Genomic DNA, 27,852 nt, shown 5'->3' on the forward strand with positions numbered 1-27,852 from the left:
GTCTCTGGGCCACTCACCATTGTTCCTCTCCAGGCCCAAGGCCTCATTCATTGTTAATGGCTACCGGGGCTGTTGTGGAGAGGTCAGTCCTTCCCAGCCTGGGGTGTTGTAGGGAGGCCAGGACAATGGTGACCATGTGGGCCTCAGTCTGTAGTTTTGGGACCCTGGGTTGAGGGGCTGGAAGCGTGGCAGCTCTCCCAGGGCCGAGGCTCCCACAGAAGCCAGGTTCTCCCCAGGTGTTCTGGGCCCATGGCACTGGCATCCCCTCCTTGTTTGGAGGACTGTGGCCTGGAGGCTGAGTCCCCTCCTCTGCCTTCCTCTTGGCCCAGGGCGAATAAAAGAGGATGGTAAATCTCCTTTTAAGCCTGGACCCTGACCCTGAGGGTTCAGAGATGCTTGAAGAGGAGACAGATTCTGGGCAACCAGGAAGAGGAAGACGTTTCTCTGTCCTGGCAGCCTTGGTTAGAGGGCCAAGCTTCCAGTGTTGGCCCAAAGCCACATGTGCGTGTGCTGGGTGTGTGCGTGTGGTTCACACATGGCCCACGCGTGGCCAGACAGCCCTAAGAGATTTCCTCCCTGGAGACCCCCTCCTCTGACTGGACACTCCTGTGCTGATGGTTCGGGGTCCTGGGTGGGGTTTCGGGTTGGGGTGGATTAGGTTTGCTGGGTGACCACCCCTGGGCTGTCCACCTACCTACAGACACTTGTTGCATGAGGGGGTATCTATTTCAGGGGCAGAATCTTGCCAAAGGCTCAGAGGATCCTAGCAAAATTGTTTGCAGGAACCAATAAAAGCATCAGGCTTGTCAAGCACACCCCATTCCGACCTCGTCCTGCCTTTGCTCATCACCAGCACTCCCTGGGCGCCCGCGTGCTCCAGAGCCAGTGCCAAGGGCAGAGGGTGAGATAAACGAGAGGCCCATGGCCTGGAGATGACTCCAGGGAAGGACGAGCAGACCTGCAGCAGGACACACAGAACCTGTTGGGAGAGGGGTGCCGAACCTCAGGGGCCACAGAAGTAAAGGACTGAGGAGGTGAGAGAGGGTCAGGTGGCACATCTAGGAACAGGGTTCCAAGCAGAGGCATCAGCACACGCATGGTCCCCAAGGCCAGAGAATGCCTGGGGTTTCTGAGGGCCTGCCAGAGGGCCAGTGTGGCTGAGGACGAGCAAGGGGGGCTTGGGGGGAAGGGTCTCTAGGGCACTGCAAGGACTCAGAGCTAAACTTCCTTTAGAGAAATCCTTGAACGTACAGATAAGCAACAAGTTGAAAATTAAAATTAGTCAAAGACCCAGACACAGTATTTCTTTCTAGGTTTCCTGCCTTGGGTGTGCAGGGGCTGAATGACTTAATGTGAGCCCGTCCCACCGTAATAGCAATATTAAAATGACCTTTGAATGACTTTCAAAGCATCAACACCTTTGGTCTGTTTTAGGCCAAATGGAACCGATTTCCACGGCCCCCAAAGCATGGTGGTCCCACGTGCCGTGCCCACTGTGTCTGAGGGGCCTGGCCCAGGGGATGGAACAAACCCAGCATTTCTGGCATGAACCTTTCTTTAACCTGTGAGATGCAAATGCAGTCAGTTCTAGACCTGGAGTCTGGGTGCTAGCGAAGCTGTTCTGGGATTGTTACGCTCCTGTGAGAACACAGTCGCCAGGCACCGTGCATTGATCCAATCTGAGATTCTTCATGGTGAGTGAGGACTCCCAGATATCTGGCTTTCTGCATGGATTTGGACTCCTTTTTTTTTTTTTAATATATATATATATTTGGCTGTGTCGGGTCTCATGGGCTCTCTAGTTGTGGCATGTAGATTTAGCTGCCACACAGCACTTGGGATCTTAATTCCCTCACCAGGGATAGAACCCGCATCCCCCGCATTGCAAGGCGAATTCTTAACCACTGGACCACCAGGGAAGCCCTCGTTGGCACTTTTTAGCTTGTGAGACTCACAGCAGGTTCTTTCAGTTTTTTATTTTCTCCACTTAAGGATATATTTCTCAGCTCATTCGATGACTCGCTCCTAGGTTTGGTGTAGTCATCTTGAGGATTAACAATGTGGACGTTTTGCAAAGCATGGAAGGTAGCACTTCTACAAAAACCTTCTTTTTTTCCCATTATATGTACCTTTTAGGAAAGTTATGACCCACCCAGATAGCATATTCAAAAGCAGAGACATTACTTTGCCAACAAAGGTTCGTCTAGTCAAGGCTATGGTTTTTCCTGTGGTCATGTATGGATGTGAGAGTTGGACTGTGAAGAAGGCTGAACACCAAAGAATTGATGCTTTTGAGCTGTGGTGTTGGAGAAGACTCTTGAGAGTCCCTTGGACTGCAAGGAGATCCAACCAGTCCAATCTAAAGGAGATCATCCCTGGGTGTTCTTTGGAAGGAATGATGCTAAAGCTGAAACTCCAGTACTTTGGCCACATCATGCGAAGAGTTGACTCATTGGAAAAGATTCTGATGATGGGAGGGATTCAGGGCAAGAAAAGAAGGGGACAACAGAGGATGAGATGGCTGGATGGCATCATTGACTCGATGGACATGAGTCTGAGTGAACTCCGGGAGTTGGTGATGGACAGGGAGGCCTGGCATGCTGTGATTCACGGGGTCGCAAAGAGTCGGACACAACTGAGCGACTGATCTGATGTGATCTGATCTGAGGAACATATTCAATGAACCACCAACCAGCTCTATCTTTAAAGGAACTTCTCTAGGCTGAAAAGAAAAGGCCACGAGAAACAGGAAAAGGATGAAATAAGAGGGCTCACCAGTAAAGGCAAACATACAGTAGAAGTAGGACACCATCCACGCACACAAACAAGAGGTCAAAACCAGTAATCACGAGAGGAGGAGAGGAGGAGAGGACGCACGCAGGACATTCGAAATGCACTGGAAAGGAAGAGATGAGCAACTGAAAACCCTCCTGCACGTATATGTAGACTGCTGTATCGAAAGCTCATGGTCACCACAGACCAGAAGTCATTATCATAGATATACACACACAAAAGAAAAAGGAATTCAAGTGCATCACGAAAGTCATCAAATCATAAAGGAACAAAAGAGGAAAGGAAGAAAAAAAGACGTCCCAGCCCACCTCCAAAAAAACGACAAAGAATACACTCAGTGGGGTTGCACAGTTTTGCTTGTAAAGACATCTGGCATATATGGTTTGGGATGCGGTTTGGGAACAGGAAGGGGCAGCACGTGGGGCAGGTGGCAGAGAGGGGAGCCCCAGGGCTGCCCTCCCCCAGGGCAGGGAGGTTGGACACAGATTCCACCAGCAGCCACCTGTCCGGCCTCCCATCCAGAGGGGCTGCTCTACCCTTTGGGGGTGGTGGGTATCACCTCAGATGCATCATCTCAGGCCACTGATATCCTCATTTTAGTTCCACAGGTGCTTCCTGGAATGTCCCTCAAACTGGTTCTTCTTCATGTTCTAAAGACAAGAGAGTGTCCATGATCAGCTGAGGACCCCAGACTGGGGCATCTCCCAGGTGACCGAAGCGTGGCACTCCTGCCCTGGGGAGGAGCCCAGGCCTGAGTGGAGTGGAGGAAGGGAGGGTCCTGTTAGGTCAAGTGCTATGGAACGTGAGAGTTTTGCACTTTGGGCCCCAGAACCTGCTAAGGAGCCCTCCCTGGCATGTCCACCAGGAAGACGCCAGGAAGTTGCCAAGCTTCCTAGTCCTCAGCCTGCTCTTCCGCGCACATCCCCTCTGCAGAGTCCAGTGCACAAGGTGCTCACAGCTCACCACCCCAGGCTCAGAGCCTCCTTACTTGCGGAAGTGGGGAGGATGGGAGGGGTGAGAGCCACGCAAGACACCTTTGCCTACAAGTGAGTCCTGTAGGAACATCCCCCACCCCCATATCTAGGTCTCCTGGAAGAAGCAGGAAGCCCCCATGCCATCCCCTAGGGGGTCCTAGGGGTGGTGTGGACTCTGTGGCCTGTCTGCGGTGGGACATCTGCGTTCTGGGACTGGGACTGCATTTGCTGGCTGGGGTCCTCTGGGGCAGGGGTTCTGGCTCTCTGGGACCTCAAACGCTCCCCATTCTCTCACTAGTCTCGGTGGGTATGAGACCATGGGGCAGAGTGTCTATGTCGGGTCTGAGATGACCCTCCCTCTCCCCAGCCCACAGACCGGGCTCAGCGGCCAATACCTTCTGGAGCTTGAAGTTCAGGGAGCCACACCTTCGGCACTAGGCCAGCGTGCAGATCAGCAGGCTGAGGAGGATGACGAGGCAAGGATGGGGAAGATTACCAGCATCTCGCTCAGTGTGTTCAGGATTATGATCGGAATGGGGTGTGCTCACCTGCTGACCTGCGATAAATGGGCGGGCAGGCCCTCCCTCCTTTGTTCACCTGTGCAGAAGCCCCCACCACCTTGGGGGCACCCTTGAGGGGGACATCGCCTGTGGTTGGGAAGCCCATGGGTGGGAGAATGGCAGGGGCATGGTGCATGGGATGAGCAGGGCTCCGGGCACAGAGGGTGAGGGTGTCTGTGGAGGGAAGACCCAAGGGGGGCTTTCTGGGGGCTCCCCTCCTGTTGCCCAGGATGAAGATAGAAACACCTACCTGTGGGAGGTGTGAGAGGCAGGTAATGCGGGTCTGCCAAAGAGACACAGGGCAGGTTGCTGGGGGCCTTCCCAGGGCCTGCCCTGACACAGCCCGTCTGCCCCAGGTATCAAATAAGCCCTGGATACAGGAGTTCATGAAGGCCTCACTGGGTTCCCCGCCCAGCACCCGGCTAGGCTGAGGGGTGCCTACTCAGCTCCTCCCACTGTTCCTTGTCCGGGGCAAAGCTGGACCCCTGCTTCAAGTCCCCAGCTCTCAGGGTGACTCTGCATATGAACAGGCGAAGCGGGAGAGGGAGCGACAGTGACTTGGGGAGTTTGCAGCAAAGCAAGGGGTGGGGGTGGGGGGATAGGCGGTGTTTAGGGAGGGAGGTGCCAGCTCCCTGAGCACATGGGGACAGTGAGCAGGCACACGTGCTGGGCTAGAGAGGGCACAGCCATGGCATGGGTGGGGCAGGGTGGAAGTCCTCTTCAGGCCTCATCTCCGTGGCTCTAGCCACCTCAGGTGGGCAGGAATCACTCCTCCCTAGTTGCTCCGCACTCCTGCCAGCCAAAAACAGAAGCTCTTGGGGTCAATACCCCGCACCCTGCCCTGCTCACCTACGACGGTCAGTGTGGTGATTTCGGTATTTATCTGGCGTCCCTGCAGAGTCCACTTGTACAGCCCTGCCTGGGTGTCCTGGGCTTTATCAGTTATTAGGTACGCCTGGCCCTTCCAAATCCAGAGACCCCATCCATCCTGGCAGAAGTCTCCTGGAGGCTTTACACTGCAGATGAGCTTCCAGGGTACCGTGGGGTTCACTTTCACGGAGACGTTGATGTGGGAGAAGGCATTGGAGATGCGACATGTCATCGTGGCTGGCTTGCCCCTCGACACAGAAACCACACCCTTGGTGCAGTTGGGTTTGTCCCAGGCTGTGTGGGGAAAGTCACACGTGTGGGTCATGGCTGGACCTCAGGCCATCCACTGACTGCCCTTCCTGGGATCACTGGAACTACCTGGAGCCTGGGCCCCTCCTGGCCTGATCTAGGTCTTTCTTCCCACACCCATTTTGCCCCTGCTGCATTCCCCACCCCCTCTCCCCTCCCCTCCTTCCCCTGCAGGCAGAGTTGGGACCAGGCAACTTACTTCCACTCTGAGCACTCCTGACGGCAGCCAAGAACAAGAGGACCCAGAACATCCTGGGAGCGAGGAGAGTGGATGCTGACGTCAGCATGGCCACAGGATGTGGATGAGTTTTAAGGGGTCCCTCGTCCTCCTTACTGGTTTTGGGGACACTCCCTGGAGGAAGGAAAGCTGATGAGTCAGAGTTCCCTTAGGCTCCTTGGGAAGCCAGTGAGAGGGGCTGCACCCTGGCCAGGGTGGGTGAGAGTCCTCAAGCTCCTCCCTGACCCAACTGTGTCATGACCCTTCTCGACACCTTTATAATGTCTGCAGTAGGACCACTGTCAGACAGATGAGAAACAGATGAGACAGGAAACAAGTCCCTGGGACACAAGTGCATTTATATTGCTGGGGTTATCTTGAATTTTATATAAAACATGCAAACTCCCTGAGCCATGTGCCCTGTAGAGACGGTCATGACACACAGAATCTCGTGTGGCCACTTGAACCTGACACCAGCCTAAGACCACCTTGGATGCTCCCTGCCCCTCTTCCACTCTTGCATTCTGAGGATTGGCATTTGCAGACATTTGGTCCACTCTCCAGATGTGCTTTTATCAACAAAAAGAGTCTTCCTGTGGAACTCGTGGGTTACAGTCCAGAAAGCTGTACTTCCACTTCCTCTGAAACAAATGCTCATCTCAGGCTTTGGCATCCAGTAAAACAGACATTTGGGCTTCCCAGATGGCACAGTGGTAAAGAATCTGCCTGCCGATGCAGGAGACACAAGAGATGAGGGTTCAATCCCTGGGTCAGGGAGATCCTCTGGAGTAGGAAATAGCACCAACTCCAGTAGCCTTTCCTGGGGAATTCCATGGACAGACTCAGACATGACTGAGCGACTAACACTTTCACTTTTCATAATGACATGTAGCTACCATTAGGTACTACACAGAGGATGAGATGGTTAGATAGTATCACCAACTCAATGGACATGAATTTGAGCAAACTCAGGAGATAGTGCAGGACAGAGGAGCCTGGCGGGTTACAATCCATGGAGTTACAAAGAATGGGATGTGACTTAGTGACTGAACAACAACAAACAGTAGCTTCACTGCCCGAAAAATCCTCTGTGTTCCATCCATTCATCCATCCTTCCCCCCAACTCCTGACAACCATCGATCTTTTGACTGTGTCGAGTTTTGCCTTTTCCAGAATGCCATGGACTTGGTAGCCTTTGGTTTTGAATTCAGTGTCTGATTTTCCTTTTCCACTTTGCGGGGTACTGGGCAGAAGGGCTAGGAGCAAAGGAAAGTGTGGACCTAATCGCTTCCAGGAGCTGAGGGCCATTGGTGACCAGCCCTAGTCCTGACTCCAGGAGACTCTGGGTCAAACAAGGAGAATGACATGGCGAGGGACAGTCTCAGCCCCCAGACCCCTGTGACCGGTGCTGCTGTCTCTGGCTTCCCTTGATTTTCTAAACTTGCTTCTATTCCTAATTAACTGTCAGAAGGACAGCCTTCTTTTCTCACATAAGAACAACATTTGTAGTTGAGGAAGAAAGAAGTTACCTGAGACATGTGTGTTCTGTGCACACAGATGTATGTGATTTTACATACGTGGAATCAGGTTAGACAGCCCACTACTGTCTCTCTCTTCTCACCCTCTGTACTGTATGTACTAGGGTGAATGTTGCTCTTTAGTCGCTAAGCCGTGTCTGACTCTTTGCAACCCCATGTACTGGAGCCCACCAGGCTCTGCTGTCCATGGGATTTCCCTTGCAAGAATATTGGAGTGGGTTGCCATTTCCTTCTCTAGGGGATCTTCCTGACTCAGGGATCAAACTCACCTCTCCTGCATTGGCAGGCACTTTCTTTACCACTGATCCATCAGGAAAAGGTGAAACGTGGCCCCAAAACACATGTCCACCCAGAATCTGTGAAGGTGACCTTACTTGGAAATAGAGTCTTTGCAGCCATAAATAAAGAGGAAGTTGTATTAGAGCAGTGTGGGCCCCAATGCAACGTGTCTGGCTTTCTTGTAAGAAGAGAGAAATTTGTCAGAAACAGACAAGGGAGAGGCCCGGAGCTGACAGAGGCACAGACTGGAGGGATGTGGCCACAAGCCCAGGGACACCAGAGCCGCCAGAAGCTGGAAGAGACAAGGAAGGATATTTCCCTGCAGCCGTGCTGACACTCACAGACTTTCTACCACCACTTGGAGTCCTCCTGAGGGAGTATGGCCTGTGCACAGGTGAGCCCTGGCCATCTTCTGTCGTGTTATCCAAGGCTGCTGAAGTGCGGGCTCCCAGACGGGCACTGGTGGGGACTCCCTGCCGCTCTTTCCACTGCCCCCAAACCTCCAGTCTTCCTTGGGCCTTACCCAGGCCATGGCAGGGCTCTGCCCTCACACACACGAACCTCTCAGTCCAACGTCATGAGCTCCCTGAGATTCTCACTGGGAAGGGCTCTGGAGGGTTCCAGAATCTGGACAGGGATGCCAGGGTCCCTTCCCACCAGTCTCTGCACCCAAACTCCAACCACCTTGGGCCTGGCTCCTCATTGTCAGATGATACAGCCTAGGAGCTAAGAAGAACTCCAGGTTGGGGTAGATCCTTGAAAACATAGACCAGTCTCAACTAAACCAAATCTGTACAATGGAGACACAGACTTTTCCACTTTATAGAGTGCAGAAGGGGTGTCTGCAAAGAGCTGGACTGGGAATGGATGAGCTGGAATGGGAGGGGCATCTGGTCTGAGAATCGAGGAGTTGGACTGGGATGGAGGGGCTGGTCTGAGGATGGACTAGCTGGAATGGGGATGGGGGCAGCTGGTCTGGGCTGGAGGACTGGACTGGGGATGGGAGGAGCTCCCCTTGTCCTCAGGCACCTTGGCCAGCCTTATCAGTCTGGGGTTCCACTGCTGTCTTATTTTTAAATATAGGTATATTTTGTGCAATATTTGCCACATATTTACACTTAAAAGTGATTCGTTATCTGAAATTCATATGGGTTTTTAAGTTTGGCATTTCCACTCCTCTACCTGAGTCCCTCCTCTTGTCTTTGATGCTGCAAAGGACAGGAAAATGGGAGAGAGAGAGGCCAGGGCAGAACAGGGGAAGAGAGGGGTGAGAAGGCAGAGTGTCGGGGGTGCTACAGGAAGACTGCATGCATGGGGCAAGACCTGGAGGGCCCTGAGGTTTCTGGAGTTGGGAAAAGTGAGGCAACAATTCACCATTCTCTCAGATCACTGCCACAGCTGCTGGTATCTCCGTGTATTAAGCCGGGGCACACAGCTGGGGTTTGTGCTGTCACTGGGGACCTGATCACATTTGGGAGTCAGCGGAACACCTTGGAAGGTGCATGCCGTGCCAGCACTTTGTCCTTCCACAGGACCTTGGGGAAACTGAGGCAGCAGGTATGTGGCTCGAGGCTTATCAGCTGACCAGGGGCCAGGGGTTCTCGGTCAGCAGGGATCTCCATTCCTGCAGCACCAGGAGAAGCTGGACCAGGTTACCCACGCAAAGGCTCAGTGGTAACGTGTATGTACCTGGATGTTTACATGGGAGGGTGAGCACCCTGCTGTCCAGGCAGGCCTTTCACCACAGTGTGTAGGGAGGCAACCAACCACCTTCAGGAGACACTGAAATGGAGCCCCAACCCTGGCTCAGAGGGAAGGGATGCCCCAGTCCAGGGAGCCTTTGCTGTGTCCTGTCCCTGCTGCTATGGCCAGAAGGGAGGGTCCTTGGTGCTGCTCCTGCTGCTGCTATGTCGCTTTAGTTGTGTCTGACTCTGTGCAACCCCATAAACAGCAGCCCACCAGGCTCCCCCGTCCCTGGTATTTTCCAGGCAAGAACACTGGAGTGGGTTGCCATTTTCTTCTCCAATGCATGACAGTGAAAAGTGAAAGTGAAGTCGCTCAGTCATCTCCGACTCTGTGCGGCCCCATGGACTGCAGCCCACCAGCCTCCTCTGTCCATGGGATTTTCCAGGCAAGATTACTGAAGTGGGTTGTCATTACCTTCTCTGGACCGATCCCTACTGGGCAGTAATAAGTTCCTGCAGGCCTGGGGGCTGAGTCTGGAAATCATTGCTGCTCTCACGGGCCATCAGTACCTGCCAGCCCATCAGCTGGGCTGCTTCTCACTCTCTTCCACAAGGCACTTCCTCTGAGAATCCTCCCCCTCCTTGCACCTGCTGGTTGCGCCCTCCAGGGGCCGGTGGGGGCCTGTGCCTCCCCACCACCTTCACTATTTAGTCCCAGGGGATGAGGGCCTCCCAGGGGCTCTGGCTCCCCAGGCACTGGGAGTGGAAATTGACTTTCAAATTGCAGATCATTCACCGTAGTGGGCGGTGACTTGAATTTAGAGATTGCTGCTGCAGCTTAAGCAAATATGAAAGGAGAACATAGAACGAGTCAGTGGAGTGCCCCTCTCCAGGTTTCCTGTTTTAATGAGTGTTTGTGAGTGAATGGGCTGAGTGTGCGTGTGTGCCCCTTGTGAGTGCACACAAGTGTGTATGTGCATGAAAGTGAGTGTGTGTGCACAAGTATGAGAGTCGCAGTGTTGGCCTGGATGTGAAAGTGTTTCATGCCACATGTGGTCCGGGACAGTAGGTGTCCCGGTTTTCCCAGGTGTGGTCCAGGACAAAGGTTTTGTCCGTATGGGTGGACGTCCGGAAGCTCGAGATGCCAACTCTCTGCCCCTCCCGACAAGGGCACAGTCAAGCCTGGAGCTGCCCCTCAGAGACGCAGTTCCCCACCAGGTCAGGAAGCCTTTGTCTTTTTCCCTCCTTCAGCAGAGATGCAGAGCGCAGGGCCTGGGAGCTCAGCGCCCCATCTCCATCAACCCAGCCCCTATTTGAGTGCGCTCCTACACCAGGAGCCCCAGCCACCACCCCTCCATCTCTCACCTGCGACCTGGTAACCGGCTCCTCCATGCGTGTAGCTGCAGCCTGTCTGTGCGTAGGTCTGAGCTGCTGCATTCAACCCGAATGATGATTCCAGGGCGGAGCCAGGAAAGGAGGAGGCGGGAAGGATTCAGAATCCATGCACCTCAGGTCTGATACCCAGGTCCTGTATTCAGGAAGGAAACCTCAAGTTATGGGAGGTCACTCAAGTTTCGCATAAAAGCAGAGACATTACTTTGCCAAGAAAGGTCTGACTAGTCAAAGCTATGGTTTTTCCAGTAGTCATGTATGGATGTGAGAGTTGGACTATAAAGAAAGCTGAGTTCAGAATTGATACTTTTGAACTGTGGTGTTGGAGAAGACTCTTGAAAGTCCCTTGAATGCAAGGAGATCCAACGAGTCCATCCTAAAGATCATTCCTGGGTGTTCGTTGGAGGGACTGATGTTGAAGCTGAAACTCCAATACTTTGGCCCGGAAGTCCCTGGACCAGCAGGCCCGGGAGGGACATGCAGTTACAAAAACATACATAAAAGTTAGAGCCCTTCAAAGAGGCTTCCCTTCATCCCACTGAGCCTCAGAGTGGCCCTCATGCCCCGGCTTCTGGCTCTGTCTTGCCCCAGTCACCCCGCATGACCCCCAGAGAAGGTGGTGGAGAAAACTTCACACACAGAATCTGCTCTCTCCTTTCAACTTTCTGCCTCCATTCCCAGAATTACCCGAGAATCAGGATGCTTCTCTGGGAAGACTCTAAACCCAGACCAACGAGAAGGCAGCCCAGGGCCTGGGATGAGGCTCCTTCTGATCCCCGGAGACACCCTCCCTCAACAGGAGTTTCCGAGAGGCATCTCAGAAAGAGCACTGCGAACAGAGGGAGACTCCTCAGCTGTTCCTGGGGGAGGCAGGAGCTGGGAAAGACCTTCTTCAGGGGCTGCTTGAAATGGTCATCAAGGGGGAGGGCCCCTGGGGTCTGTCGTGTGGCAGAGAGGGGCCCTGCTCCTGGAAGTGCCGCTGAGCACGGAGGAGCCAGTGCTCCTGGGACCACCTGAGGGTCTGCGGGGAAGCAGAGGATCTGGTTGGCCGCGCTCCTGTGACCGTAGCTGCCTCAGTTACAGGTTCCATACACAGCTCCTGTGTGTGGATGTGTCTGGTGTGGACTGAGGGCTGTGGTGAGGCTGGGCACGTCTGAAAGTACTGTCGGGGCATCAGCAGAACCAGGCAGCCCAAACCCCCAACTGTGCAGACAGCACCGTCCCAGTTTCCCTTTGAATGCTCACCTGCCTGCATGCTAAGTCGTTTCAATGGTGTCTGACTCTTTGGGACCCACTGGCGTGCAGCCCTTCAGGCTCCTCTGTCCATGGGATTTCCCGGGCAAGAATTCTGCAGTGGGTTGCCATGCGATCCTCCAGGAGATCTTCCCGATCCCGGGATCAAGACTGCATGTGCTTATAGCTCCTGAATTGGCAGGCAGGTTCTAGTGCCACCCGGGAAGCCCCTTCCTTTTGAATCCATAGAAACATATACTTCCAGAAAAGCTAGACGAACATAAAATGTCATCAGGAAGTACGTCTGAGTTTGGGAACTATAGGTTTTTACAGTTTCTTCAACTTTTTTTCCTCCAGAATTTCTACAACAGTCCTGTGCTCAAGTAATCAGAGAATACTGTTTTCTTTAAGAATAAACAGCAATTTTTATTAGGTTAGAGAGAGCAGAGTTGAGGGGAGCAGAAGGGACAGTAGAATGACCCCTCCCTGGCTATCTCGGGCTTCCCCAAGGCTCCGGGGAGGTGGGTGGAAGGGCTGGGGCCAGGCTGAAATGCCCACAGGCTCTAAGTGCAAAACCCTGGGTCCTTTGAAGGCGATCACCTCCCACTTCTGACCCATCCCTGGCCGTTCCCAGGGGAGGGCTGTGGGACCCTGGTACCACCATGCTGCCTTTCCTGGGTGTAAGGTCACTCCAAGACCATCTGGAGGAGACGGGGAGTTCCCAGGGGCTCCTAGATGGTCACCAAGGCCAAGGGGCCATCCCTGAGTGATCAGCTGAGGGCTGCAGCCTGCTAGGCTTGACCCTGCACACAAAAGAGGAGCACAGAGTGTCTTGCTCACTGTCCAGTTCTGCAAAGGTTGATCCGGTGCAGCCGAGGACTCACAGTGCATGTCTGTGCTCAGACAGGAATTAGAGACGTTAACGGACTCTGTGTATCTGGACAAGCAGCCCCTCAGATGGTTAGATGCGTGTTTCAGGAAGAATTTCACTGACCCCAGCTGCTTGCGTTTTCCAGAAAAACAAAAGCACCGTCACTCTTAACTTGTGATATATTTGTTCTCTGTGGCAAATAGAGTCACTTTCGCCCAGACGTATCCTTCACCGTCTGTGCATCATGCCAAGTCATCTCAGTCGTGTCCGACTCTGCGACCCTATGGCCTGTAGCTATTGGATTCTCCAGGCAAGAGTTCTGGGGTCGGTTGCCATGCCCTTCTCAGGGGATCTTCCTAACCCAGAGATCGAACCCAGGTCTCTTACGGATCCTGCATTGGTAGGCGGGTTCTTTTCCACTAGTGCTCCAGGAAAGTCCTCCTGTACTCCTGGCCAGAAGCCCCACGAACTGGCCTCTCCCATCTCTTGGGACGGATTCTCTCACTCCATCATAGCTCTCTCACTCTGTGGTTTTCTTTTAGTCAACTGCATCTGCCCCATAACACTCCCCCAACGCCACCCTGTTCAGAGGCTCACTCAGCCTTGAGTAGGTGTCAGAAGGTTCAAGGGTCTTCCCGCCCTCCTGGCCTGAGAAGATTGGCCCTCAGCGCCAGGACACTCCAGGAGCACAGATGCCCCTCCTGTCCTCCCATTCCTCACCCCAACCCTGGGGCAGTGCTTACTTCCTCTGCATCCTCATTTGAATTCTGACCTTCTCTCCTGGTAGAGGCTTCCTGACCCAGGGCTAGAATATACAGGCCAGAGGCCACCAGGTCTGAGAGTGACTGAGGGTCAAAGTTTAAAACTGGGTGTTTTCCACAAGGGGCCCCGAGGAGGGCTGTGAGCAGGAGGCTGAGGGCAGGTGCCCTGGGGACAGGTCCAGAAGCCTAGGCCTCAGCTGGTCAGCACACACCTGAGGGTTCAGGTCCCCACCTTGCAGAATGTGCCAGAGCCAGCCTGAGGGGGAGGTCCACAGGCTGAGAGCAGAGCCCAGCCGGCTGCTCAGGCTTCATGGGAACCCCAGGGGACTGTCCACACTGAGGCTGGGCCCCCTGGGGTGGGAGGAGGGAGGGAGAGAGCATGCAGTTCCCTTCTTCGAGGGGTCAGTAAACAAGGGTATTTTGTTCTGACGAGGTCCCTGCTCTTCCATTGTGTGAAGGCCAGCCATTCTGAGCAAGTGGGTTCTCCGTGAATGTTGGTCAACAGCCATGGGTGTCCCTGGGGCGGAGGAACACGTGTTTACAGAGCCGGCTCTCCAGCCCCTCCCCACTTTGGAGGTGGCTGCTTCTGTTTTATTTGCTGAGTTGAGTCCAACTGTTTTACGATGTCATGGACTGTAGACCATCAGGCTCCTCCGTCCCTGAGATTTCCCAGGCAAGAATACTGGAGTCTGTTGCCATTCCCTTCTCCAGGGGTCTTCCCCACCCAGGGACCAAACTTGCCTCTCTTGCTGGGTAGACAGATTCTTTATCTCTGAGTCACCTGGGAAGCTTTTGGAGGCGGACTGCTAAATTAAGGAGGGGAGTAAGGTTTTCAGAGAACTCTGAGTCCCACCTGCTTCATAAAATATGCACACTAGTCACAAAACCCAGTTTGTTGCCATTTGGCACAAAATCTCGGGACTTGACTGGTGGCATGTGAATGGAGGCCCCACACTCCTTCACTCCATTGTTTTCGCACATGGAGCATCAGCCACCCAGTTTCCATTTTGCTGTTGGATTTTCACTGGCTCAGCTGATAAAGGGTTCAAAAAAGCATTCAGAGGCTAAAAGAATGTGGGGATTGTTTGCTACTAAAGGAGCAGATGGGATTTCCTGGTGGCTCAGATGGTGAAGAATCTGCCTGCACTGTAGGAGACTCAGTTTCCATCCCTGGGTCGGGAAGAACCCCTGGAAGAGGGAATGGCAACGCACTCCAGTATTCCTGCCTGGAGGACTCCGTGGGCCAAGAAGCCCGGCGGGCGACATTTCATGGAGTCACTAAGAGTTGGACATGACTGAGTGACTCACACATACACAAGGAACACGTGGACCTGGAACCAATGACATGGCCTTGGGCCTGGAATATTCATCCCTCCTGCACATCTCTGGCTTGCACTCTGCTGGGGGGAGGGGAGGTGGGTGGGGAAGGCACTTGTCGGGAGCGGGAGGTCATCCTGTCTCAGGAGCCAGACTAGGGACTGACACAGGCCTTGACAGAATGGCCAGCCCGCGGAGCAGCCCAGCCTCCTGCCTCCTTGTCCCCGTGAGTGCTATCCTGCCAAAAAGCTGAGACCTCTGGGAGGCAGGCGAGATCTTAGTTTTTTGTATGTCATGTTTTAAGCCAGCTTTTTCATTCTCTTTTTCACTTTCATCAAAAGGCTCTTTAGTTCCCGTTCGCTTTCTGCCATAAGGGTGGTGTCATCTGCATATCTGAGATTATTGATATTTCTCCCGGCAATCTTGATTTTGGCATGTGCTTCAACCAGCCCAGCATTTTGCTCTATGTACTCTGCGTATAAGTTAAATAAGCAGGGTGACAATATACAGCCTTGACGTACTCCTTTCCCAATTTGGAACCAGTCCGTTGTTTCATGTCTGGCTCTAACTGGACAGGCCTTCTAGGCAGCTGCTCTCGGGGGTGGTCGGGGGGAGGCGGAATACCATTCTGAACTGGGCCCCAAGTTGGCAGGTCTGAGTCAGCATGCCTGGGGGTCCTGGTCTGAGGGTCTGCTCACGGTGAGGGAGACTCATATGCGGGTGATCCCCTGTGCACATATACACCTGACCAGGTCTCCTCTCAGCTGCCTGTGCCCTCTGTTGGAAGAGGGGCTTCCTGGTGATGGTCTGCGGTGAGGGATCCATGGAAACAGGGGCCTCCAGCCCTACCCTGTCTTCCTGCCTGGAGAATCCCAGGGACGGGGGAGCCTGGAGGGCTGCCGTCTATGGGGTCTCACAGAGTTGGACACAACTGAAGCGACTTAGCAGCAGCAGCAGCAGCCGCCCTACCCTGGGAGCCTGTGCAGGGGGCCTGTGCCACACGGTCATTCAGGGGTCCAGGCAGCCAGAGGCCCCTCCAGCTGGGGACACTGTCATCGTCAGAATCACACTTGGGCCTCAAGGAGTCTTTTGGGCCTAGAAAAGGAAACAACAGTCTCAAAGGCCCGAGCTGAATCATCTAACTTCAGAGAAAACAGGCAGAAGTTTAGGTCCCACCCTGATGCTCCAGGCCGGTTGCATCTATCTGGGACTTATCACCCCCTGTCCAGAGACCTTTTACCCCCTACACCTGCCCAGAAGACTTATCACCCCCTGCCCAACTACAAATGTCATTTCAACTAAAGAATACCCAAAACATCCCGCCTGATTAACGTTTCCCTTAGCGCTTCCACAAACCTCCCTATAAATATGGAGCCTCCCTGATCCCTCTCGGCTCTCAGCCTGGTCCTTAGGCCGACTGTCGCCCCTCCTTGCCTGAATAAAGGCAACCTACTTCTGTTGAGGTCGTCTTTCCTCTTTCTGCCTCGGCCTGAACTATACCTTACATTCTTGGTGCCAAAACCTGGAAGGGGCGAGGCACTCGTCTCACTCTCTCTCACTCTCCCTCACTCTCATTGTTTTCCCTTTTCCAGGAATCTGGGAGTGCAAACATCCTCTGAGCTCACTTTTCTGCCAGGGCTCAGGTTTCCCTCCGGGACACTAGTGCGGGCGTGAGCGGTGCAAGCCTTGGGCTAAGGCTTTATTGGTGCTTTGCGTACCCCCAGGCTCCGGCTCTACCCCCTTTCCCGTTCTCTCTCTCTCCGACGACCTCCGGAATAGGAACTCCTGCCATTCAACTGCTCTACATGCAACACTCCACTCAAGCTGGCCCCTAGATTAAGGTAAGATCCGGACAGTGTTCAGGAGGTGCCCTAGAACTCAGTCCTCTCCGGGTCCCGGGTAGCCCCAGCCCAGGGGCACTCTGTAGGTGACGGTGGGGGATGCTCCACCTCGACACAGAGCTCTCTTCTCATAACTCCTATTGCGACTACGGGTAAGGACTCGAGCTCTCAATAGGAGCCTCTGCTTGCCTTTCAATTATGGGGTCTGGCCAATCTGTCCCCAAAAATTCCCCTCTGACCTGTGTTCTCAAAAATCTCAAACCACTGTCACTCACTGAACTCAAAGCTAACAGTTTAAAACAACTCTGTACACAGATTTGGCCTCAATACCAATTAGACAATCAAGACCGCTGGCCTGAAGTCGGCACATTTGACTTGAACATTCTTCAAAATCTCACCAACTTCCTTAAACAGAATGACAAGTGGTCGGAGGTCCCATATGCCCAAGCCTTTTGAGCCCTTTGGAGCAGGCCCTCCCTATGCAAGGCCCGTTCCACCCACGAGGTCCTTCTATGCAGCTTGCCTCCCAAGCAAATGGGCTCTTCCTCAATTAACCGCAGACCGAGACCTTCCGCACCCGGCCCAGGAGTTTGACCCACGGACAGCCCCCTCTCTACCCGCCACCCGCCAACCCTCTCCTTCCCCTTCATCCAACTCTCCAACTGGCCCAGAAACCTCTCCTGACTCCCCCTAAACCCCACTACTCCATCTCCCCGATTCCCCCTCCCCTCTTCCTTCCCCCCCTGCCATAGGGTCATGTACCCAACACGATCCCCTGAGAGAGGTGGCAAGACCAGAGGGCCCCACCCGAGTCCACGTGCCATTTTCATTGTCAGATATGAGCCAGATAGAAGAAACGTTAGGATCGTTTTCTGAAAATCCTACCAGATCCAGGAAAGAATTCCTGAGACTCTCCCAGGCCTATAACCTCACATGGAGTGACGTCTATTATATCCTAAATGCCACTCTCACCCTTGATGAAAAAGACCATATCTGGCAAGTGGCAAAAGACCATGCTGATCATTTACATAACCAAGATCAGGAGAGCCCAGTTGCTGATGAGGCGGTGCCTCCGTTAGATCCCCACTGGACTTACCAGCCCGGTGACCCAGAAATCAGGAGAATCATATGATTTCCTGCATTCTAGAAGAGATGCAGAAAAATACTCATATCCATGTCAATTCTGATAAAGTCAGGGAAATCACCCAAGGGGCAGATGAAAATCCAGCCTTATTCTCGGCCCGCCTCACAGAGGCAGTCCAGAAGTATACCAACCTAGATATCACCACCCCTGCTGGCTTACTCTATCTTCACATTCAATTCATCGGCCAGGCCGCCCCTGACATCAGACGCAAGCTTCGACAACTAGAAAAGGGCCCTGAGACCCCCCCAAAGAGACCTTCTAGAACACCTTCAAGGTGTTCAATAATAGAGAGGAGGAGGCTAAGAGAGAAAAAGAACGTGAGAGAAAAGCTAAATATGCCTCTTTGGCGGCAGCAATTAAGGGAAGAGATCAGCCTGGCCCAAGTCATCCCAGAAAGGGATTTAAGACCCCCCATACCCGGACCCTGCTTCAGATGCAACCAGTTCAGGACACTGGGCAAAGGCATGCCCACACCCGCGGCCCCCCGAAAAGCATGCCCAACCTGCGGCCAGTGGGGACACTGGAAGATGGACTGTCCACAGGGACGGCCTGGTGCCTCTGGGGAAATCCCCACTTCTCCTCAGAGCCCCAGCCCCACCCTACGAGAGTTGTTCCAATGATGGGGCCCAGGTTCCAGCCCCCTGGCCCGTGTCCCAAACATGAGCTCGGAATTTAGGGTAGATGGGGTAGTGGCTGGAAATAAGACCTCTTTTATAGTAGACACTGGAGCTGCTTTCTCTCTCTTAACTTCCTACTCTGGCCCAACTCAAGACTCAGAATTCACAGTCACGGGGGTCTCTGGAGTTCCCCTAAGGCCAAAAACCAGCCCTCCATTACTCTGTCAGTTTGGAAAATCGACCCTTATACACTCATTCCTCATAATGCCTCAGTACCCGATGGCACTCCTAGGGAGAGGTTTGTTATCCAAATTGGGGGTCCTTATGACCATACCCCTCTCGATACAGTCTCTATATTCTGCATGCAGATGGCACCTGGATGGTCCCTGTCCCTCACCCTGACCTTCCCTTGCATCAACCCACCTCAGACCCCCAAGTCTGGGACACTGATCACCCATCCATAGCCAAACATCATCCCCCAGTCCACATTACCCTAAAAGACCCCTTGACTATAATCACCCAACAACAGTACTCTCTCATCCCGGAGGCCCACAAGGAATGTAAGCCTATCATAGACCATCTTCTTCAAGCCTCTATCCTAATTCCTATCCATTCATCACACAACACCCCTATTCTGGCAGTACGGAAGGGACCAGGATCTGGTCCAGGATCCTGGACCAGGATCTGTGAAAGTCACTGAGGCCATCACATCGACGTTCCCAGTAGTCCCTAACCCTTACACCCTTTGTCTACCGTACCCCCGAGTGCACCCACTTCACGGTATTAGATCTCAAAGACGTCTTTTTCACCATCCTGCTCCACCCCCTCTCCCAACCCCTTTTCACCTTCACCTGGCAAGACCCCGAGACTCACGTTTCCCAACAAATAACATGGACAGTTCTCCCCCAGGGGTTCAGAGACACTCCCCACTTTTTTGAACAGGCTTTACAAAAGGACCTACAGACACTCGACCTAGCCCCGAGTCATCTCCTCCAATACGTAGATGACCTCCTCGTTTGTAGCCCAACCCGAAAACTCTGCCTCCAACATACTGACAAACTCCTTGGGGCCCTGGGATCCTGGGGTTATCCGGTTTCCATATCTAAGGCCCAAATAGCCCAGACAAACGTCACCTACCTGGGGCTCTCCGTATCCCATCAACAAAGAACGATTCCCCCAGATAGAATCCAGGCCTTGATTAACTGTCCACTTCCAAAAACAAAAAGGAAACTCCTGTCTACACTCGGCCTCCTCAACTTTTTCTGTATCTGGATCCCTAACTTCCCCCTCATTGCAAAGCCGCTCTGTGAGGCAACTAAAGGATGTCCGGATGAGCCCCTCTTTAACCGCTCCTCACTGGCCAATCCTCTTCGCCAGCTCACCCAGAGCCTCCTCCAAGTGCCAACTCTCCACCTGCCAGATCACACCAGGCCATTCTTTCTCTTTGCACACTCCAACCAAGGACAGGCCCTGGGACTTCTGTGTCAGCGGGCCGGAGACACCTGGGCTCCCATAGCCTATCTATCAAAACAGCTTGACCTGGTGACCAAGGGCTGGCCTCCCTGTATACAGGCCATGGCTGCTATTGCAGCCCTCGTACTTGAAGCAAATAAACCCTCTAGGCATGCCCCTGGAACAGTCTGTTCTCCACACACCTTCGGAGACTTACTATCACATCGGGCTTTCCTCTCCCTTCCCCCTTCCAGGGCACAGGTCCTACATACTTTTCTCCTCGACCCTCAGCTCTCATTCTCCCCCTGCTCTCCCCTTAACCCCGCCAGCTTATTACCCACGTCCTCTACAACAGACTCCCTCCTACATAGCTGCAGCCTAACAGTAGATCTTACCCAAAACCCCTTCCAACATTTAACAGATCAGCCCATCCTAGACCCAGACACCCCACACTGGTTCGTTGATGGCAGCTCTCAAAAATCCCACCCTTTGCAGCAGAATACGCATCTCCCAGGGGCCTCGTCACAGTCACGGAACCCAGACAACTGAGGCTTCACCTCTGCACCTCACACCACCTCCCAACAGGCAGAACTGATAGCTCTCACCAGAGCTTTGAGTGTATGTGTGAAGTCGCTCAGTCGTGTCCGACTCTTTGCAACCCGGTGGACTGTAGCCCAATTCTACTACAAGCTGTTCCAAGAACTTAATGAAGACATGGAGCAGGGAGTGGAGTCCTTCATTTCAATCCAAAGACAAATTAACTCATTAGCTTCTGCGGCCCTTCAAAATAGGTGAGCCCTGGACCTTCTCACCGCAGAAAAGGGAGGACCTGCCTTTTCCTAGGAGAAGAGTGGTGCTATTCTGTTAATGAAATGGGCGTAGTCCAGGGCAGAGTCAAAGAACTTAGAGACAGAAATGAACGCCACAGAAAAGAGTTACAAAACCTTTACAGTCCCCGAAAGCAGTTCCCTTGGTTGCTCCCTCCTGGGACCACTGGTACTTATCATTCTATTCCTCTTATTTGGACCCTGTTTCTTCAATCTCTTTCAAAGGTTTCTCCAAGAACAGATTTGGGCCATCTCTCAAGATCAGGTCAACACCATTTTTCTTCTCGAGAGCCTCACCCCAAGCTCAGAAAAAGGAGACCCTGGGCCCTAGGACGATCCTCCATTCCAGACCCAAACTCGTTGCCCCTATCCAGCAAGAAGTAGCCAGAGAGATATGGCACCCTTTTTCCCATTTTTTAAAATGACTTCAGGTCTGGAATGAAGGAGTCTTTTGGGCCTAGAAAAGAAAACAAGAGTCTCAAAGGCCCTTGCTGAATCATCTAACTTCGGAGAAAACAAAACAGAACTTTAGGTCCCGCCCTGATGCTCCAGGCCGGTTATATCTATCTGGGACTTATCATCCCCTGTCCAGAAACCTTCCACCCACTACACCTGCCCAGAAGACTTACCACCCCCTGCCCAACTACAATGCCATCTCAACGAAAAACTACCCAAAACATCCCGCCTGATTAACGTTTCCCTTATCACCTGCACAAACCTCCCTATAAATATGGAGCCTCCCTGATCCCTCTCCAAGCTCAGCCTGGTCGTTAGGCCGACTGTCGCCCCTACTTGCCTGAATAAAGGTAACCTGATGCTGTGAAAGTGCTGCACTCAATATGCCAGCAAATTTGGAAAACTCAGCAGTGGCCACAGGACTGGAAAAGGTCAGTTTTCATTCTAATCCCAAAGAAAGGCAATGCCAAAGAATGTTCAAACTGCCACACAATTGCGCTCATCTCACATGCTAGTAAAGTGTTGCTCAAAATTCTCCAAGCCAGGCTTCAGCAATATGTGAACCACGAACTTCCTGATGTTCAAGCTGGTTTTAGAAAAGGCAGAGGAACCAGAGATCAAATTGCCAACATCTGCTGGATCATGGAAAAAGCAAGAGAGTTCCAGAAAAACATCTATTTCTGCTTTATTGACTATACCAAAGCCTTTGACTGTGTGGATTACAATAGACTGGAAAATTCTGAAAGAGATGGGAATACCAGACCACCTGACCTGCCTCTGAGAAATCTGTATGCAGGTCAGGAAGCAGCAGTTAGAACTGGACGTGGAACAACAGACTGGTTCCAAATAGGAAAAGGAGTTCGTCAAGGCTGTATATTGTCACCCTGCTTATTTAACTGATATGCAGAGTACATCATGAGAAACGCTGGACTGGAAGAAGCACAAGCTGGAATCAAGATAGCCTGGAGAAATCTCAATAACCTCAGATATGCAGAGGCACCACCCTCATGACAGAAAGTGAAGAGGAACTAAAAAGCCTCTTGATGAAAGTGAAAGTGGAGAGTGAAAAAGTTGGCTTAAAGCTCAACATTCAGAAAATGAAGATCATGGCATCTGGTCCCATCACTTCATGGGAAATAGATGTGGAAACAGTGTCAGACTTTATTTTGGGGGCTCAAAAATCACTGCATATGGTGACTGCAGCCATGAAATTAAAAGACAATTACTCCTTGGAAGGAAAGTTATGACCAACCTAGATAGCATATTCAAAAGCAGAGACATTACTTTGCCAATAAAGTCCATCTAGTCAAGGCTATGGTTTTTCCTGTGGTCATGTATGGATGTGAGAGTTGGACTGTGAAGAAGGCTGAGGGCCAAAGAATTGATGCTTTTGAACTGTGATGTTGGGGAAGACTCTTGAGAGTCCCTTGGACTGCAAGGAGATCCACCCAGTCCATTCTGAAGGAGATCAGCCCTGGGATTTCTTTGGAAGGCATGATGCTAAAGCTGAAACTACAGTACTTTGGCCACTTCATGCGAAGAGTTGACTCATTGGAAAAGACTCTGATGCTGGGAGGGATTGGGGGCAGGAGGAGAAGGGGACAACAGAGGATGAGATGGCTGGATGGCATCACTGACTCGATGGACATGAGTCTGAGTGAACTCCGGGAGTTGATGATGGACAGGGAGGCCTGGCGTGCTGCGATTCATGGGGTCGCAAAGAGTCGGACACGACTGAGCGACTGAACTGACCTGAACTGAACGTCTGTTGAGGTCATCTTTCCTTTTTCTGCCTTGGCCTGAACTATGCCTTACAGGGCCTGCCCTGGCTGCACGTGTGGCTGTCATGTTGCAGGGCAGTTCACGGAAGATAGGGAGTGCCCTGGGTCACTTTTGCCCCGTGTCTCCTTCCAACCCAGATCTATGCCTTTTTCTCAAAACAGACTTTAACACAACTTGCATGTATCTTTTTCTTTTTTGTCTTTTGTTTAGTCTTTACTTAGATAGCTTTGAGGCTCTGCAGAGTGACTAGACCTTGGAGCTCAGTGTGGCTGGAGGTTGCCCCAAAGCACCCGGTGCTGTCCTGCTGGGCTCACCGTGCACTTCCGTTAGCCCACCTGCCCCATGACGGTGGCCACTGCCCTCGGGCTCGACTTGACCCACAGCCGGGCTCTCTCACACACACGGGCTCACGTATGCTCACATGGTGCATGCCATGGAGCCATGGGGCTGGGAGCGATCCCTGCTATCCTGGAGTCAGACAATGAATAAAGCTCCAAGACAGGTTTAGAGTTAAAATTGTCAGAGGACTTTAGAATTTAATTTTAGAATTAAGCACTGCTGAAGAGGAGAGGGCAGCCCACCGCTCATAAACACACAGGAGACCACATCAGATCTCAGGACCGTGCCTGCTGTGATCACCCTGTCTCCTGCCTGTGCATCCCTGGAGCACCCAGTCACGTGTGGCTTTGTTCTTCAGGTCTGGACAGCAGCGATGCTGTGTGCTGCCCACCAGCTGCTGCTGCTCATGGACCACACAGGGGGAGGTGTCCAGGAGCCATGCCACATGCTGGTCCACTCCTCACAAACCTGGTGGCCACAGATTTGTTTCAGGTGGGTCCAACCCCACCCCACAGGTAGGTCTATGGCCAGCCCTCCCAGGGGCAAAACCTTCCCCTGTGGCTGGAGCCCAAAGGGAGAAGGGCCCCAGCTTCAAGGGCTGATCAGTGGCCAGAGCTCTCTCTATCACCCTGCAAGACACACAGTCAGGGCAGATCACAGCATAGCTCTCGGGAATCAAGGCCAGAGACGCCCAGAGGACTCACATTTCTCTTTCATTACAGCTAAAGTCTTCTGACTTTCTGATTTGTGTTTCCTTTGAGGGGCTTCAGGTTAACCTGTCCTCATGGTGGAAAAGTGGGATTTGGGTTTCTATTTCAGTTCTGAGTCCCAGTGGTTGGAGGGATGGAAGATACTGGAGCCTCAGGACACAGAAAAGGAAACCAGAGCTGGAGGAACGGGCCCCCACCTGCTGGCCAGGGAAAAGGGGTCGTCAGGGCTGAGGTCTCTCCGTGAGGTCTCCTGCGATTCCTCGGGCTGGCTGCTGCCACCGTACTGCCCTGGCCATCACCCCACAACCTTTCTTCATCTCTCTCTCCTCCTCCTACTCACCCACCCGACATCTGATGCACTTTTTCTGCCAGGTTTTATTTGGAGACATTTCTTTGACCAGTTTCCTTAGGGGAGCCTAGAGAGCACACCTGTCCCCCGGGGCGAGGGCATGATGAACCTGTAAGTCGCTGAGCCAGCCTGCAGAGGGCGCCAACGGCACGGGTGTGGAAGAGTTTCCAGAGACAGGGAGGCGTTAGGATGAGGCTCTAAAAAAATCCACCGTGATCCACCAGGATACATTGGGATCATGATACATTGGAGTATCAAGATCACAGGGAAGAAATGTGGAGCTTGGCAACCTATTGCGAAAGCAGCAAGTTCCTCCTCCTCCTTCAAACCCAAGTGACCAGAATCAGGGTAGCAGCAGCTTGCCGGGCCCCTTTTTGCCATTTCCACCCTGTCTCTCCGGTTTCCTCCAGCAGTGGCTTGGAAGCCAAGCCTGGGGGGCGGGGGGCAGCAATGGCTTTAATTAGTGAGTGATTCTATTACCTCCCGCACCGCATTCCTGGCCCTCTCGGTTTGGGTTTCCTAACACCTGGGCAGTGTGCTTCCCTGTCTCATTTGCCTGCAGCTTAGATTGGAGACCACGTACATGGTTTAATAGCTTCTTTCTTAGCGCTTTTCCTAATTATAAGACTGTTGCTAAAGGGGAACATCTTCGACGACCCACAAATCCTGTTTCCCCAAGCCATTGATATAAATGACTTTTAAACTTTGATTCCTGAGAGAATGGCATTTAAATTGACAGAGAATTCCTGCGTCGTCTGGGTCTGAGTATTTGAGTACATTTTAGCCCAAATGTCCTGAGAGTCCAACATCCACAGTCTTGCTTTCCAAAAAGGAGCAGAATTTGCAGCTTTAACCAAGGTTGGTGCGTGGGTTGGCTGGCACAAGGCAAGTTTCCTCCTCCCCAGGCAGGCCCCATCCCTCCACAGGGAAGCGTGTCACTCTGCCCCATTACTCGGCCTGTTCCAAAGGTTTGGATGGGAAGAGATTGTGTTTTAGGGTGTGACCTCCACCCACCAGGCCGATTACCCAGCCCACTCCTGAGTCACCACTGTGGTGACCTCCTTTCTACTGCGGCAAAGACGAGCTGGGGTACTGAAGACTGTGCTTCTAGAAGCTGGAGTGTTCCGAGGACTTGCTCCTACAATTTCTCTTTCTGCAGAAGCAGGAAAGAATGAAAAGGAATTGCCACCAAATCCAAAGAAGCAAAGTCCACCAAAAGAGCGCACACCAGCCACTGCCTCTGCTGAGGGGTTTGAGAAAGCACCTGTAAGAATCTCCAGCATCATGATTATGGCACATACACCTTCTTAGCCCCTTCATAGATCCCAGCCCTGTCGTGGTGAAGGGGCTTGTGTAACTCAGTGAAGCTGTGAGTCATGCCACATGGGGCCACCCAAGACAGACAGGACACAATGAAGGGTTCTGACAAAATTGATCCCCTGGAGGAGGAAATGGAAACTCCTTCCTGTATTTTCGCCAAGAGAACCCCATGAACAGTATGCAAAGGCAAAAGATATGATACCAGATGAGCACCGCACCCCACCCCGCCTCCCGATTAGAAGGTGTTCAATATGATACTGGGCAAGAGCAGGATGAGCAGAGGGCAATTACTAAAAGCTTCAGAAAGAATGAAGAGACTGGGCCAAAGTGGAAATGATGTTCAGTCGTGGATGTATCTGGTGGCGACCGAAAAGCTAGGGCAGAGAGTGTCATTTTCAGGGCAAGATGCCCAGGGTGTGAACCAGTCAACACCAGACCCTGAACAGGCTGCAGAGGTTTCTCCACATGAGAGTGACCTTTGGCTGAGGATTCAGGGCTTTGGACTCTGAAACGGCACCTTCTGTTTCTCCAGTACTCAGGGGGCCTGACCCAGGCTGGAGTCCAGCTGAGGGGCCAACCCAGCTGTGGGGGCCCTGAGCCCCACCAGTCTGGCATGACCTCGGCTGTTTTGAATTATCTCGGCACTGGCCTCGCAGTGTCTCGGGGTTGGATGCCCTGTGGTAAGCACACACATGTCCTATGCGGCCTGGCACAGGATGAACCCCACACAAGCATGACTGTTCCTGGAGTCTTAGTACAAAGATGAGCTCCAGGACCCAGTTTGGAAATCACCCCCAGCCGCAGTATCACTTTTCCCAGCATCGCAGGGAATGTTCGTGGACACCTATGCTGCCAGCTCGGTCTGTTGAGATTGCAGAGAATCTCAGTTGTCACAGAAAGAAGTAAAACAGTCCTCAAGGATGGTGCCGCATCACATCTGGCTGGGTGACTTCGGAGCCAAACCCCCTTCTCAGCATTTTGCTGAAAGTTTTACTTTTGTTTTTGGTTCGAAGGATTCATTAACAAAAGAAACCACTTCTCACACAATAAACAATTTCAATATTTACTAGAAGAATATTTGGCTTAATTTCAATATACAGGCATTAAAAGAAGAGAAATAGAAACAATAGAGAAAAGAAACAGCACATACATCACCACATGGGGCCGACCAACATCCAGACTTAAACAGAGCTGGAAGGTTCCTTGGTAACAGCACATGGAGTCCCAGTTGTGAAAAAGTCAGCATCATGCAGGTGAGACTTCAAATTGCAGTTTTGGAGGCTCCCGCTTGGTATCTCAGGGTGCAGCTTATACCATCATCCGTGGGTGTGCAACAATGCAGCTCTGGTTTTCCTTTACCTTTTACATTGTTGTTTATTTCACCTTGTGAATCAGGAGATTTTCCAGACCCCAAGGAGTTGGCCAGAACTCCAGGGGCTCAAGAAAATCCAAGCCCCTTTCCCTTTCTTATCCAAAGTGCCCCTTGACATGCTGGTAACAATTTGTGTGTTTGCAAGCAGGCACATAGTCCAGGCAAGATCAGAAGTCAGTCAGAGGCCTTCTCTCCAGCCTCTGAAACCTGAACAAGCCTTCCTCCGTTGTCATTTCCCTAACACCGCCCCCCGCCCCTTTGCTGTCGAACCAGCACAGAGACATAGCACCCACACACCCGCACCCCACTCACAGGCTTCTGCATGGCCTGAGTTTTCCGTCTGCAAGGGAAGGCTGGATGGGTCGCCCCTTTGCCCTTCTTGATGCTTCTCCGTGTCTCTGCTTCACCCAGACTGTGGACATAGGCTACAGACTGGCTGAGAATGTTACAGTTGTGTGTTTTCTTATTTCCACAGAAGTTCATGTTCATTTTAGAAGCCTTGGAAAACGCAGATAAGCAGAAAATCCTTCCCAAATGTGGCCTTGGCCAACATCTGGTTCTCAATCCTCTAAGTTTGTGGTTCCTGCCTTTGGGGTCCAGCCCTCTGCATCTCAAGGTCCTGCGGTTATTAATCAGGTCTTCTATTGACTTCCAGTCACTAGACCTGGCCGAGGCACGAGGGATCTAGAACCATGGTACCTGCTCCAAGGGCCCTGGGAACACGCCTAACACCAGGGGCACATGCATGCACACTTAGACACTGCACACCCGCACTCACAGACATGACACACCTGCACACACACAGCAGGTCTGTGGGGCTGCTGATGCAGCAGAGCTGGCCTGG

General features: G+C 52.6%; 1 protein-coding gene across 3 annotated transcripts in view; it reads right to left on the reverse strand.

Moving 5' to 3' along the window:
- Positions 1 to 3,131: 3,131 nt before the first annotated feature.
- LOC102411696 (secreted and transmembrane protein 1A-like) overlaps positions 3,132 to 27,852 on the reverse strand; it is a 57,525-nt gene continuing 32,804 nt past the window's right edge. Inside the window, exons 2-7 of one of the 3 annotated variants that reach the window (XM_045164773.1) lie at positions 10,591 to 10,753; positions 5,706 to 5,858; positions 5,177 to 5,491; positions 4,578 to 4,610; positions 4,163 to 4,323; positions 3,132 to 3,443 (exon numbers count right to left, since the gene is read on the reverse strand). In XM_045164773.1, coding sequence (XP_045020708.1) covers positions 4,202 to 4,323; positions 4,578 to 4,610; positions 5,177 to 5,491; positions 5,706 to 5,793 — 558 coding nt within the window. In that variant the 5' untranslated portion in view covers positions 5,794 to 5,858; positions 10,591 to 10,753 and the 3' untranslated portion in view covers positions 3,132 to 3,443; positions 4,163 to 4,201. Of the gene's footprint in view, positions 3,444 to 4,162; positions 4,611 to 5,176; positions 5,492 to 5,705; positions 6,706 to 10,590; positions 10,754 to 27,852 lie in introns of those variants that run through there. The other 2 variants (XR_006640776.1, XM_025279762.3) reach the window with 2 other exon arrangements.

Source organism: Bubalus bubalis, chromosome 3, assembly GCF_019923935.1.
Source record: "Bubalus bubalis isolate 160015118507 breed Murrah chromosome 3, NDDB_SH_1, whole genome shotgun sequence".
NCBI classification, from domain to species: Eukaryota; Metazoa; Chordata; class Mammalia; order Artiodactyla; family Bovidae; genus Bubalus; species Bubalus bubalis.